Here is a 15781-nt window from a genome sequence, read left to right as displayed (position 1 = left end):
ACCCGGATGTTAGTAACCCTCGATTGTTGTCGATTCCGGCGTCTTTCTGTGACGGCTACGCCCAAAATCCTTCTTTCATCTAGCTTGATCATGTAGTTGTATTACTATTTATCTAGGCTAAGGTTACTTACTTATTTTAGATTTCGGTGGAAGTAATTTTAATTAGAGCCCAATTCACCCCCCCCTCTTGGGTCATTCAATCCTTTCAACTACATATCAAATAATCTACAAATCACACCATTGAATTTTACAAATAAAATGCATCCAGGTGAGCTGAGCAAGAACACATCACATATCACAAAGTAAGCGAAAGTTTTATTTCATTGCATAGTACAAACTGATCACCATAATACAACACGATAGCAACCTGATTATTTTGAGCTGCATAATGATTAGCATTTCCTTACTGAGGACAAGATAGCCCAAGTGCCACCCTTTTTCTTCCTTTGCACCTTAGCCATTGTGAGATGCAACAGCTCAATTTCCTTGCTAAGGACATCAATCTTTCCCTTCTTTTCCTCCAATGCTGCATTCAGGTTCGCAATCTCACTATCCTTTTCTGCATTGTAGTTCTCAAGTGCCTCAACTTTTGACTTTAGCTTGCATGCTATAGCCTTTCCAGTATCTAGTGCATTCTGAACTAAATTCTTCTCATCATTTAGGTGTGAACGATTGATATCAAGTTCTTCATAGGATGCTTGTAGCTGCGACATAGAAACACGGAGCTCCTCCAACTCATCCCTCAGTTTATCGGCCTGAGCATCCTTCTCGCACCTTGCTTCCTTAGCCACTTCCTTGCTGGCCTGGATTTCCTCCAATTTCCTCTTGAGGTTCTCTGATTCCTTCATGCCTCTTAACCTCTACTTCAGACAAGCTATGTTTCTGCTCTGCAGTAAAAACCTCTAACCGAACCTCCTCCACCAAATCCTTGTTGGCCTGGATTTCCTCCACCTTCCTCTTAAGATACTCTAATTCCATCATGATTTTTGCCTTCTCAACATCAAATGTCTTCGTAGCTGCCTCCTTTGCCTCCACCAATTCACCCAATTGCATCTTGAGCCTCTTAACCTCTACTTCTGACACGCTAAGTTTCTGCTTTGCAATCAAAACCTCCGATCAAAGATTATCATTTTCCCCCTTCAGCAACTCATATTCCCTCTTCTTCACCATGACATTGGCCTCCAATTCCCCTTTCTTAGCCATAGCTGCCTGGAGCTCCAACTCCAAAGATGTTGCCTTCTCATCCATCTCCGCTTTCTGGGCCCCCAGCACCTTCAATTCCTCCACCTTTGCCTTAATTTGCTTCTCTGCTACTTCTTGGTACTCATTAGCTACATTCATAAACATCAGACCTGCCTTCCTTGTATCCTCTAATTGTTTCTCTAGTTTATTACACAACTCTGTGTTTTTATGCTTCAACTCCCACACCCTGTACTCCATTACTTCCTGGTACTCATCGGCCAAGTTCATGAATAGCAGACCCACCTTCCTTGTATCCTCCAATTGCTTCTCTAGTTTACCAGATAACTCTGTGTTTTTATGCTCCAACTCCCGCACCCTGTACTCCATTACTTCTTGGTACTCATCGGCCACATTCATGAACAGCAGACCTGCCTTCCTTGTATCCTCCAATTGCTTCTCTAGTTTACCAGATAACTCTGTGTTTTTATGCTCCAACTCCCGCACCTTGTACTCCATTACTTCCTGGTACTCATCGGCTGCATTCATGAACAATAGACCCGCCTTCCTTGTATCCTCCAATTGCTTCTCTAGTTTACCAGACAACTCTGTGTTTTTGTGCTCCAACTCCCGCACCCTGTACTCCATTACTTCCTGGTACTCATCGGCTGCATTCATGAACAATAGACCCGCCTTCCTTGTATCCTCCAATTGCTTCTCTAGTTTACCAGACAACTCTGTGTTTTTATGCTCCAACTCCTGCACCCTGCACTCCAGTGTGGAGACCTGGCTTAACAACGCCTGAGACGCCTTCGTCGTCTCCTCCAATTGCTTCTCCAGTTTACCCTTCTCACCAGACAATTCTGTGTTTTTATGCCCCAACTCCCGCACCCTGTACTCCAGTGTGGAGACCTGGCTTGACAACACCTGAGATGCCTTCGTCATCTCCTCCAATTGTTTCTCCTGTTTACCCTTCTCACCAGACAACTCCATGTTTTTATGCCCCAACTCCTGCACCCTGTACTCCAGTATGGAGACCTGGCTTGACAACACCTGAGATGTCTTCCTCGTCTCCTCCAATTGCTTCTCTAGTTTACCCTTCTCATCAAATAACTCCGTATTTTTACGCCCCAACTCCCGCACCCTGTACTCCAGTGTGGAGACCTGGCTTGACAATACCTGAGACGCATTCGTCGTCTCCTCCAATTGCTTCTCTAGTTTACCTTTCTCACCAGATAACTCCGTATTTTTACGCCCTAACTCCTGCACTCTGTACCCCAGTGTGGAGACCTGATTTGAGAACACCTGAGACATCCTAGTGGTCTTCTTCAGCTGCTTCTCCAGTTCATCCTTCTCACCCGATAGCTGGGAGTTTTTGCGCTCTAAGTCCTGCGCCCTGTCCTCCAAGCTCTGCTCCGCTCCCATCGATCTGCCCTGCGCAGCGTGAGTGCGTGGTCTTCTTCTAGGGATTTGAAATGGAGATCTGCCAGAGATTGAGGAGATCTGCAACGTATAATTTAGATGGGTAATTAGAGGAGAGAGATGGGACCACACTGCGCAAGAAAAAAAAGGATGCCTTGGCCCATCCGGAAACCACGACTTGTTCTAGAGACTTGGAGAGTTGGACGGTGACTTGTGGCCAATCTTGTCACGCACTTGTCGGTGGAAGACGTGTCGGTGTGTTCGTCGTGGCCTAGCCGAATTGGAGAGGTTCTGCCCCTGCCGAAGCTACCTCGAGGTGAATACAAGGGAAGAAGGAAATGGGAGAGAGAGGATGGAGTGTGGGTGAGGAACAGGGAAGAAGCAGAGAGGAGAGATAGGATGGAGTGTCCGTGAGGAAGAGCAGAGGAAGAGGGAGGAAGCAGAGGACATTGATAGGATGGAGTGTTGGTGAGGAAGAGGAGATGAAGAGGGAAGAAGCAGAGGACATTGATAGGATGGAGTGTCGATGAGGAAGAGGAGATGAAGAGGGAAGAAGTAGAGAACATTGATAGGATGGAGTGTCGGTGAGGAAGAGAATATGAAGAGGGAAGAAGCAGAGGACAATGATAGGATGGAGTGTGAAGTAGATGAGAGAGTACCTTACCGTTGAGGTGAGACCCGTCTTCTCGGATCTCGATCCCTCTTTCTCCTTTTGTTGCGTCGAATCGCGCCGGTATCTGATTTCCTTATGGCGATTCGTATTGTGTTTCTTTTTTGAAATAAGTCCATTTTACTCCCTCGAACTATCACGTTTGTCCGAATAACCCCCTGAACTTTTAAATAGTGCATTTTACTCCCCCGAACTACTAATACCGTCCATTTTACCCACCAGAGTGGTTTTCTCGGTGGTATTGATGATGTGGTGCCAGTTTTACCACATGGCAATCCTAGTCAGTGTGCTGACATCAGCGTTGCGCAGTAATTCGATTTTTCTTTAAAAAATAATTCATGAAAATAGATTATTCCGAAAAATAGGTTTTATGTTTAGAAAAATATCCAAAAATATAAATGATTTAGATAAATGTTTTAATACATTTTTAGCTCTGTTTTTATTTCTGTAAATATCATTTAATGTTTTCTAGTGTAAAAATTATTCCAAAAATGTTAGAATAAATTTTTTAATTTGGAAACTAGTTTTTAAAAATATAGATTAATTCTGATAAAGTTCAAAAATAGTTTCTTTGATGAAATAAATGCTTTTAATATGTTTTGTTGTATATAAAATTAGTTTTAATTCTAGAAAAATTAGGTTAAATCCAAAAAATAGTTTTTGTCATTTTTAGTTGTAGTTTCACGTCGTTTCTAGCCGTTTAAAATTCATTTAGTAGTACTTTTGTGCATATTTTGGACATATTTGAGCACATTTTTGTCATATTTGGGCACATTTTAGCATATTTGGACATATTTTTATCACATTTTGTCATATTTTTAGCATATTTGGACATATTTGGTCACATTTTTGCACATTTGACCATATATGAGCACATTTGGCCATATTTTGGACATATTTGAGCATATTTAGGTACATTCTGGCATATTTAGCCATATTTTGTTCAAATATGCTCAAAATGTGCCCAAAATATACCCAAAATGTATCAAAATATGGCTAAAATGTGTCCAAATATGCCTAAAATGTGTCAAATATGGTCAAATATGCCCAAAATGTGCCCAAATTTAACAAAAATGTATCAAAAATGTGCTCAAAATGTGTTTAAAATGGGCCCAAATATGCCCAAAATGTACCCAAATGTGGCTAAAATGTGGCTAAGATATGGCCAAATGTGTCCAAATATGCCAAAATGTGCTCAAAATGTGGTCAAATGTACCCAAAATGTATCAAAAAGTACGGCTAAACTAATTTCAACGGCTAGAAATGACGCAAAAACTACGGCTAAAAATGACGAATACTATTTTTCAGGATTTAAACCTAATTTTTCTAGAATTAAAACTAATTTTATGTACAATAAAATATTAAAAGTATTTATTTTATCAAAGAAAATATTTTTAAACTTTATGAGAATTAACCTATATTTTCTAAAACTATTTTCCAAATTAAAATATTTATCCTAACATTTTTGGAATAATTTTTACACTAGAAAAATATTAAATAATATTTACAGAAATAAAAATAGAGCTAAAAACATATTAAAACATGTATCTAAATTACTTTATATTTTTTGGATTTTTAACATAAAACCTATTTTTCGGAATAATCTATTTTCATGAATTATTTTTCTAAAGAAAAATCGAATTACTGGCAACGCTGATGTCAGCACGCTGATTGGACACGCTGACTAGGACTGCCACGTGGTGAAACCGACACCATATCATCAAAACCACCGAGAAAAACCACTCTAGGTAAAATGTACGGTATTGATAATTCAGGGGAGAAAAATGGAGGTCTAAAAGTTCAGAGTTATCCGAACAAACGTGATAGTTCGATGAGTAAAACGTACTTAGTCCTTTTTTTTTCTTTGAAGTTCACAGTTTCTGAAACCTGCATCAGGCTATGAAACTGTGCGCCTTGCTCTAGAGCCCAAGTCTCTTCATAACCTGTTCTTTGGTTCTTCCCTAGCTGAGCAAATCCGTGATTGGCATTCCTGCTGACGGTTTCCGATTTCCTCTTAGCGATTCGTACTGTTTTAGGTGCTGGAGATTGCGGGGAACGCAGCGCGGGGCAACCACAAGAACCGGATCGTGCGGCGGTACATACAGCTAGCTAGCGGTGTGCAACGGCGAGGACCTCAGCCAGTTTCTAGGCGCCGTCAGGGTACTGCCTAACATCCACCAGACGCTGCTGCCGACGAAGGCCGGCGGCAAGGACAAGGCTCTGATGGATTATATTAAGCGGAGTTGTGGTGGATGCAGGATGATTGGATGTGTCAATCACTCAATCTTGCTGGAATGATGAAAAGGTCGTTTGCCTTCGTTACTTGCTGTTATCTTCTTTTTTGTTCTTTATGGTTTCTGACTGCGAACAGTGAACCTTTTGTTTGGCAAATTAATGTTAATGACTGCAATCTGAAACATTTCTGCTGGTTAGGGTCGATCTCTGCACCAAGTGTTAAATATACATACGTTGGCAAATCCATATGCTCAGTCTAGCATGACGAATAATACACTTGAATGTTCTGTCGGTCTGAATATCACATGCCGTGTGCCTAACTAGATGACCCTGGACCCAAGCAGGAAGGTGGCAGCCACATCAAAGGGCAGGGATAGAAGAAGGGACTGGTAAGATAGATTGATATTCTTCTTGCTTGCCTCCCTAAGAGATGCTAGCTATCTATTATAAGGGATAGAGGCCACGGCTCCTAACAAATTGCTAACAAATTGTAGCTTATCTAACTAACCTATCTTATCTAGATAATCCTATCTAACCAGCTCAATTGCTACTGCTGCCGTCCCTGTCTCGTGCCACCTTGTGCATGGCTGCCCTTTTCTTGGTCCACTGTCATGAGCCCATGACACTGAATGTACTGTAATTTTCGGAGGAATTTACCTGCTTTTTGGTACCATGCAAGCTTTGGTTTTTGAATTTTGATATGAAAGATCAAAATTGCTTGGTATGGGTTTGCCGTTATAAGGCCCTTTGCTTAGTCTCGTATTCAGAAAATTCACCATTGCAGAAACATGGAGCTCTTTAGGCGCCATCATTTGCTGATGAGCTATTTTAGTTTCATTTAAAACTAGTGCATTGTTGGGTTACTTGAATAAAAACGCCATGCCATGTGTGATGCCTCTTGTTTCAGAATGCCATGCCCTGTGTGATACCTCTTGTTTCAGAATACCGTGCCCTATGATGCTCTAGTTTGTGAATTCTGAATTGCTTTTGCTAACCAGTATAATTCATCTTTACTTGAAGAATTCAGTGTGAAGATTGTAATACTATTCTTAGCGGTGATTTGGTTTGGGAAAAAAGGGAAATATTTCCTAAGGGTTCCGATGTTCAGAATGGATGAGAGGAGCTTCGGCAGTTTGCCAGGCTATGGAGTCTCATCTATCTGTTCAGCTAAACAACTAGCAAGACACAATCCTTTGAAATTCAGTTCCAAGGATCACACCCTGAGCTCGGAAGGCAAAGATTACCAGGTGTAAATTCACTTGTTTTGCCAATTTGGCCACAGTATTTTCACTAGTTTTGTGCTGTAGGCCCTCTTGATCCTGGCACTCTTGCGTATACTCCACATTTGTACATCAAATTTGTTTCTACTATAATCAAATGGCAGAGCAACTGCCAAATTCTCGTCAATAAAAGAAGGTACCATGAATAAGGTTTGCCTGGTATCATTGGGGTTCAAGCATGGATCACAAGTGAAAAGAGTATTAGCTGTATGCATGAAAGGTCTAGATTGTATGTCACCAAAACAGTGCAAAATGGAAAATTTCAGTTTCATGGTTCTGCGGACTACATGTCAAACAATCTGCAAATCATAATTTTACAGATAAAATGCATCAAAATGAACTAAGCAAGAACACATCACATATCACAAAGTAAGCAAGGTTTTATTTCATTGCATAGTACCAACCGATCACCATTACAGCACGATAGCAACCTGATCATTTCGAGTTGCATAATGATAAGCATGTCCTTGCGGAGGACAAGATAGCCCAAATGTCACCCTTTTTCTTTCTCCGCGCCTCGGTCACTGTAAGATGCAGCAGCTCAATTTCCTTACTGAGGACATCGATCTTCCCCTTCTTTTCCTCCAATGCCGCCTTCAGTTCCCAATTTCACTATCCTTTTCCGCATTGCAGTTCTCAAGTGCCACAATTTTTGACTTTATCGCATGCTATAGCCTTCTCGGCATCCAATGCATTCTGAACTGAATTCTTCTCATCATTCAGTTACGAATGATTGATATCAAGTTCATCGTAGGATGCTTGCAACTGCGACATAGAAACACAGAGCTCCTCCAGCCAAGGTTCCATTTACCGACCGGAGCTCGGTTACCGAGCTCCGGCGGTAACCAAAAATGCGCGATAACCGCGGTTACCGGTCAAAAATTCAAAAAAATTCGGAGAAAATTCATCCGGCAAATTTTAAATTTTTGCGAAAAAATCATGTTTTTGCCCTCTCGGTAACCGAGCGGTTTTGAGCGGTTACCGAGTGATTTTCTCGCATTTTTGATTCGGTCGGTTACCAAGCGGTTACCGAGCAATTTTATCGAATTTCAGCGCAGTTCAACAAAAAACCTAAAAAAGAGTTCAATCTTGTAAAATCAATAACTAATTCATCCGAGCTTCAAATCAAGTGAAACAAATTTTGTTGGCTTCCTTGTAACATGATATACATGATAAAAGTATTTATACTCATAAAAAAGTTCAAAATTTTCTGTGAGAAATTTTATTTGTTAAACCAAGGTAAATGAATAGTTTACTCTTTGCTAATCCAAAAATCATGAAACTAATTTTGTTAGTCTTCTTAAATGATCCTATATCTTTTAAAAATATATGAACTCATGAATTAGTTATTGTAACATGCATGATTGTGTAAATGTGTTGCAACTAGATTAATTCATAACTGACCCATCACACCTTAAAAATTAGTGAAACCACTTTCATTAGCTTATTTATATTATGATTTACGTAGAAAAAATAATAGTAGACATGAAAAAATTAATTACAGTGATGTTTCTTAACATATTCACTTTATGCTTGTGAACTTTGTAAAAATCATAGAGAATTTAATAAAACTCTAAATAAAGTGAAATCAATTTTAAAGATTCTCTTAAAATACGTTTTATACAAGAAAAATATGTGTTTGTATGTTACACTTTTCCTTAACGTGAGTTAATAATTGAGCCGCGCGCTTCAATTTTTTTTCATTTTTTTTTCAAACTTTTTCCCTATAGAATATGATGCAAATGACATTATTTTTGAAAAAAAATTTCACAGAAGTTCTTAGAATTATGTCTAGTTTTTTTAAAGATTTTTTTGAATTTTTTTATTTTTTCAAATTTTTTGAATTCAAATTTCGGTTACTGAGCGGTTTTTGAAACCGGACCGGACCGGGAAGGTCGGTAACCGCGATTTTTGAGCGGTTACCAACGGTTTTTTGAACCCTGCCTCCAGCTTAGCCCTCAGTTTATCGACCTAAGCATCCGTCTCGCGACCTGCTCCCTCAGTCGTTTCCTTGCTGGCTTGTATTTCCTCCACCTTACTCTTGAGTTCCTCTAATTCCTTCATTATTTCTGCCTTCTCTGCATCAAATGCCTTGGCAGCAACCTCCTTCGCCACCACCAACACACCTAATTTTATCATGAGCCTCTTAATCTCTACTTCAGACATGCTATGTTTTTTCTCTGCAATCAAAACCTCCGACCGAAGCTTACCATTTTCACCCTTTACCAAATCATACTCCCTCTTCTTCACCATGGCATCAGCTTCCAATTCTCCTTTTGTAGCCACAGCTACCTTGAGCTCCAACTCCAAAGATGCCGCCCTCGCATCCATCTCCGCCTTCTTTAATTCCTCTACCCTTGCATTAATTTGCTCCTGGGCTATTTTCTTGAAGTCCTGCAAGCTCCTCTCGAAATCTTCTTTCTGTCTTGACAAATTGACAACTCTTGTACTGTCCTCTTTGTCTTCTCTAGTTCCTTTCTCAGTTTAACCTGTTGATCCACAGCTGGGAGTTGTCGTGATTCAACTCCCACAACCTGTTCTCCAATCTCGAGATTTTGCCTTCCTTTTTATCACTGAAGATATCTGCTACTGTGTATGTTTTGGAGGGTGTATTAGAGGAAAGAGGAGAGAGATAAAACCACAATGCGCAGAAACTGGACCTTCCCGTTTCTTTTCTTAAAAAATTAGGGCATATAAAAATTTATCACTATTTTTTTATAAGAATACCACTTGAATGACATGACCGTTTTGATAGTATTTTTGTAATTTTGTAGCGTCAAGTTTGCAATAAGGATTCAAAGCAGTAACAAATTTGTAATTGAAAAAAATAGACTGGTTTGACAAGAAAATGGCCCACCCGAAAACCACTTTTTCTGGCGCCGCAGTTGGCACACACTCGTCCAAGCACAAGCCGGGCCGCTGTCCTCGCGCGCCAGCAGGACGGCAGGAGGAAGACGCTTCGCTATCTTCGCCGTGCCCCAGCCGAAGAATGTAGACCCGCGCCCTTTGTGCTGCCCCTGACGAAGCTGTCTCGGTGCGAAGAAGCAGCGGAGAGAGGGGGGATGGAGTGGAATGTCGGTGAGGAAGGGAAGCAGAGGAGAGAAGAGACGAAGTGTCGGCGGAGGAGGCAGAGAGGGTGGGAAGAGAGAAGCAGAGGAGAGACTTGCCGCCGAGGTGAGAACCGTCTTCTCGAATTTCACGTTACCGATCTCCGGCGGTAACCGAAAATTCTCAGTTACCGCGGTAACCAATTAAAAATTTTAAAAAAAATCGGTCAAAATTCATTTGGCAAAATTTAAAATTTGGAAAAAAATCGCGATTTTAGCCGTTCGGTAACCGGTCAGTTTGGACCAGTTACCGAGCGGTTTTTACGATTTATCGAGTAGTTTTCTTGAATTTTCTGCATTGTCGGTAAACGCTCGGTTTTCTCGATTTATCAAGCGGTTTTCTCAATTTTCAGTGAAGTTCAACCTAAAATTTAAAAATTATCTCAATCTTGTAAAATCAATAACTAATTCATCTGAGCTTCAAATCAAGTGAAACAAATTTTGTTGGTTTCCTTATAATATGATCTACATGATAAAAGTATTTATACACATAAAAAGGTTCAAAATTTTCTGTGAGAAATTGTGTTGGTTAAACCAAGTTAAATGCATAGTTATTCTTTGCTAATCCAAAAATCGTGAAACTAATTTTGTTAGTCTTATTACATAATCCTGTGTCTTTTAAAAATATATGAACTCATGAATTCATTATTGTAACATACATGATTGTGTAAAAGTGTTGTGACTAGATTAATTCATAACTGACCCATCACACCTCAAAAATTAGTGAAAGCACTTTTATTAGCTTATTTATACTATGATTTACGTAGAAAAAATAATAGTAGACATGAAAAATTTAATTACAGTGCTATTTCTTAACATATTCACTTTATGCTTGCGAACTTTGTAAAAATCATAGAGAAATTAATAAAACTCTAAATAAAATAAAATCAATTTTAAAGATTCTCTTAAAATACGTTTTACACAAAAAAAATATATGTTTGCATGTTAAACTTTTCTTTAACATGAGTTAATAACTGAGTCACACGCTTCAATTTTTTTTTCATTTTTTTCAAACTTCCTCCCTATAGAATATGATGCAAACGACATTATTTTTAAAAAAAAAAAAATTCACAGAAGGTTTTAGAATTGTGTCTAGTTTTTTAAGTTTTTTTTGTTTTTTTTTCGAATTTTTTGAATTCAAATTCGGTTACCGTTCGGTTTATAAAACCGGACCGGACCGAGGAGGTCGGTTATCGTGATTTTTGAGTGGTTACTGTCGATTTTTTGAACCGTGCTCGAATCTCAATCCCCCTTTCTCCGATTTCCTTATGGCGATCCGTACCGTGTTTTTCTTTCTTTTTCTTTGAAATCCACAATTTCTGAAACTTGCATGCTGCTATGAAACTGTGCGCCTAGCTCTAGAGCCCATGTCTCTGCATAAACTGTTTTTTGATTCTTTCCTGGCATTCCTGCTGGCGGCATCAGGAGAAAGGAACGGTTCATCTCAACTTCATGAGGCAACTCGCAAAATCTCAGAAATTCTGATCTCGATTGTGTAAGCAGTGTTCAAGACCTAAGGCATTGTTGTTTCGTACTTTCGTCTACTGCTTGAACCATCTTATGCAATTTACTACTGCACCTAGAAGGATAGACTGTTCATTGATTGTCATCAAAACCATACCATACCTGAGAACAGATAAACTAAACTCGCAATGAAACCTTGTATTATTCTGCATTAAAATTCACAGGACACATCTCGCCGCACACCGAACCATCCGAATAGTTCATTTGCCAAAGACAACATCAATACTGTTGACCTGAAACAATTTTGGAGAAGGACTAAGCCTTGTTATTGTGACAGTGGATAAAAGGCTGGTGTTTGACAAATGTGATTATATAGTTATAATGCGACCAAATGAAGGATTTTGAAAGCCAGATTCAAATGCACTAGAGAATAATAATGTTAAAATATGGAAAGTGAAATTATGCAGTGTGCTTCTGCTTCCCAAGGGTCGATTCTCTTTAGTTCAACAATAGTTGAATATGTTGAAGCAAGGACAAGGCTGAGATCGTGTCTTCATCCCAGGAGTTCTAAGCCCACTGTTGCTGCTGGCTTCTTTGTTTCGAACCGAACTCGAATCAATGATGCGCTTGAAGCTTCTTTGATCAGTAGTGTTGGGATCGAAGTCCCAGATCAGATGGGGGGCTTCGGGGTAGAACTGGTGAAGACCCGTTATGTGACGTGTATTGGGGAGTGAACAGTCTGACATCCTGTTTACATTTACACTGTAACTCTATTTATAGCCCACACCCCCGCAATCACAGACCCGGTTTACACTTACTATCCCCTAACCTACTACATTTCCGGAATATCCGGGGGCAATATGGTACAATTAAATATGGTCCCATAATCACAACAGTGCCCATGACAGTTGGGCCCACTATCCGGCTATTTCTCAATCGAAGGGTGTCGAAGTCATCTCCAACCAACCTTCCGATGAGCTGCCTCTATCATCTCCAAGCGAAGCCTTGATCTTGTCTCCGCCACCACCAGGCGAAGGCCTGGCTCGGTCGTCACCACTTCCGTGCGAATGCCTGGTCCTGTCTTCGCATCCATCAGGCGGAGGCCTGGCCCCGTCTTCACTGCCTCCTGTCGAAGGCCTGGAGCACGAACTGTAGCTTCGTCGGGTAGTCAGGGCAGACCAGTCTTCGCATCCATCGGACCGGTTGTGGATGACTCCAACTCCAACTAACTTCGCAGTTGCCCTCGGGTATGGGGACGGCTGGGGATGATCTCCAACAAGTAGGACTAGTGTCTTGCCTAGGTTAGGTTAGGTTAGGTTAGGTTTTGAGATGGATTTTGGTAAGCGGAGTTTCTGGTGAATGATGGTTGTATCTTTCAATCAGTTAATCTTGCCGGAATGGATGAAATGATCGGTTGCTGTTACTTGCTGTGATGCTTTTATTCCTCATTTGTTAAAGATCGTTAGTGATTGCGATGTCTGAATGTTTCGTTAGCCAAATGTGATGCCTGCTCCTTGGCATGCCAATGCTGGTATTAGGAGTTCGAATTTTGATCTGAAAGATCGAAATGTTGTAGATGGGTTTGCCATTGTAGGGCTCTTTTTGTTCAGTCTCATGCTGTTCAGAAAATCCAGCATTGCAGAAACCTGCAGCCATTAGACGTACTAATGGATGGTCGTAGGGTGGAGTTTGTGGTGGTTGTGTGAATGTTTTAGCTGGCAAATGTGATGTTGCAATCTGAAGTTTGTTCTGTTCTAGGTCAATGTTTGGATCGTTGGTAAATGTAGCCACCAAATCGTTCACTTTCCTGAGAATTTGTTTCAGTTGCAGTCGGCCTATATGACCAACCAATAACACACTAAACCTTCTGTCATTCTGAATGCATTGCATTGGCGGGTGAAATTAACCTGCTTGATGGGTGAATCCAAATCACTTAGTGTCGCACAGGATTTTAACGAATAAAATCAGATACGATTTATATGTGTCCAAGATATTTAACATATATAAAGACGTTACAGTTGAAGTAACAAAAATAATATTTTTATTAAATAAATATTATCTCTTACAACAATTGACATATATTATCTTCTATAAAGATATCTGCAGTAGAACATAAGCACTAGTGCCAACAACACCGTAGGTAACTGGTCGAGAGACGCATCTGGAACATCAGAACATCGTCTTGATAATCTTCAACATCTTCACTCACTGAGCAGCACCACACATATCGCATGGCATAGGGAAAATAGCAAGTGTGAGTACATGACGTACTCAACAAGTGTACATGAGAATAATGATATGCGTGTTTATATCAAGAATAGGCTAACACATGGTATATTTACGTAAATGCAAGTAATAAAAATATATTTGAACTCAAGAGGCATTAAACAATTATTAAGTGAATGTAACTTAAACAGTCCAACATCCAGCATACAAGGCTCCCCACCTTATACATTATAACCGTCTAGTACTCCTTATACTATAACCAAACCCAAATTCATAACCAACTAATCATGTGAGGATCTAAGTCTCTCATAACCACAGGCACAACTGTTAACAGTTTTTAACACTCTGTAGAGGTTATCCAGCTTTCATCACGAGTCAGTGAATTCCATGTTGCAATGTTTGCAGGACACTTAACACATGCCAGTGGTGTGCCGCCAAGAAATCACTAAATGACATTTTTTACTAACCAAAGTCTAATGCAGTATGCATCTACCCACTAAGTTTTACCGCTAAGGTTTACGCGAGTCTAACTCCTACCCAGAAGCCCCCTTTTGTGTTAACACAATACATACTGGATAGATTCTAACTAGTATGTCACACCTTACCCATATCAGCTTCGTGATTGATACGTTACTTCTTAGGTTGTCGCTCTACAAACCGATCCTTACTTAGGTTACTTGAGCAAATACTAAATCAACAACATAACTATGACAACCACCAAAACCACTTTGCTCAAGTTTTAAGGTTTCATGTTGCTAGACCATTAACAATTTAACAACCATTTTTGCATAAGTTCATTAGCCAAGATTATAATACTTCCCAGTATCCCAAAAGCATGGCTAAGCAATCTATCCATAAAAGACATATAACCATAAACCACCTAAATTCCAAGGGATGATAAGTGAAAGACTAGGGAAAAAACTAACATAGGTGGTTACCCATCGTATTGACAGTCACTGCATGCAATTTGTAAAATAAAATATTTAAAACATAGGTACAAGATGATCAAGGACACTTGACTTTTACCCAATGCTACTCAGTGTTGTCGAAACCTTGGTCTTCAAATCTATCGAACAGATCCGAAGTGTTATCAACTATTCGTGAATTCTATCGACAAAGAAAAGCAACATCGAATAAACACCAAATAAACTTCAAATTGCAAATAAAAGGAATAGAATGATAAACTGTGATCTTTGATTGGGCTCGACCAGGAGAACAAAATTGACTGGAGTTCTTATGGGAAGGATAAGGTTGTAGGGATCTAGATGTTAATGAAGGAAAACTACTATAAAGATGTGAGAAATAACATCTAAAACTGGCATGGCTGGATAGATCATGTTTTTAGAAAAATTTGAGCGCAAGAATTACTTAAACTGGAGCTAAAAAGAAGAAGATACGTTAAAACAATTTTAGAAGTTAATATGAAAAAGAAAACGACTAATTTGTAATTAACAGAAAGTTTTTAGGACCTTTTTTAAAAACAGAGGGACCTATATGTAATTTTGGAAAAGCTCAGGGATCTAAGTGTAAAAGGCATGGCTCTTTTTGTAATTATAGAAAAGTTCAGGGTCTTAATTACAAAATACCAATTATCAGAGAGTTTTGGAATTATTTTTTTATTGAAAAACCCTATTTAATGCGTGGCTGCTGACCGGGTATGACTGGGCTGACACATTAGCAAGATCTACTAGGGTGGAGCACACATGGCGATGACATGGCTTGCTGACAGGGCATGAAGGCTGACTGGGATCTATGTGGACACGTGGTGGTTTCTGATTGGCTGGCGAAGAGGTATTTTGATGATCTAATCTAGACCGATGATGATGGATCCGACGACTGAGATCAAAGGGGATGACCAGAGAGGGAGTTCACGGCGGAGCCGAAGGGCTGGTGGCGACGCACTCGCCGGAGAAGGGCTCTGACCTTGTTGCTGCCCTTGAGCAGCGACGACGAGCGGCGGAACACGAAGAGATGCTCACGGGGAACCCGACTGAGGGTTTACTGATGACGATGCAGCACTGGAGGAGCTTGGCGACGATGAGGGGTGGCGGAGGGGTCAAATCTTTATCGGAGAAGCGGCTCCAGTGATCTAACGACGAAGCAGACGGTGGGAGAAGCTTTGGCGGAGACAGGCACGTCTGCTAGAGGCTTTGGGAGGCGCTGAACGGCTCAAGAGCGGCGAGGTGGCTCGAATGGCG

The 15781-nt window shown here is 40.2% G+C and overlaps 2 protein-coding genes across 2 annotated transcripts; both read right to left on the bottom strand.

Annotated features, from left to right (window-relative positions):
• Positions 1-392: 392 nt before the first annotated feature.
• LOC133904551 (peroxisomal and mitochondrial division factor 1) lies at positions 393-2604 on the bottom strand. The gene is given in 3 exon segments (XM_062346042.1): positions 393-803; positions 937-1316; positions 2277-2604. Coding segments are annotated over 3 exon segments (1119 nt in total).
• A 6153-nt stretch (positions 2605-8757) lies between these two features.
• On the bottom strand, positions 8758-9270 carry LOC133904550 (uncharacterized; the record flags this gene model as incomplete). Its single annotated transcript, XM_062346041.1, has 1 exon — positions 8758-9270. A coding segment is annotated over one exon (513 nt), but the record flags the coding sequence as incomplete, so codon positions are not given.
• Positions 9271-15781: the final 6511 nt, after the last annotated feature.

The sequence above is a fragment of the Phragmites australis genome, chromosome 22, assembly GCF_958298935.1.
Source record: "Phragmites australis chromosome 22, lpPhrAust1.1, whole genome shotgun sequence".
NCBI lineage: Eukaryota > Viridiplantae > Streptophyta > Magnoliopsida > Poales > Poaceae > Phragmites > Phragmites australis.
The sequence above is the reverse complement of the archived record's forward strand: the minus strand, read 5'-3'. Positions and strand labels throughout refer to the sequence as shown.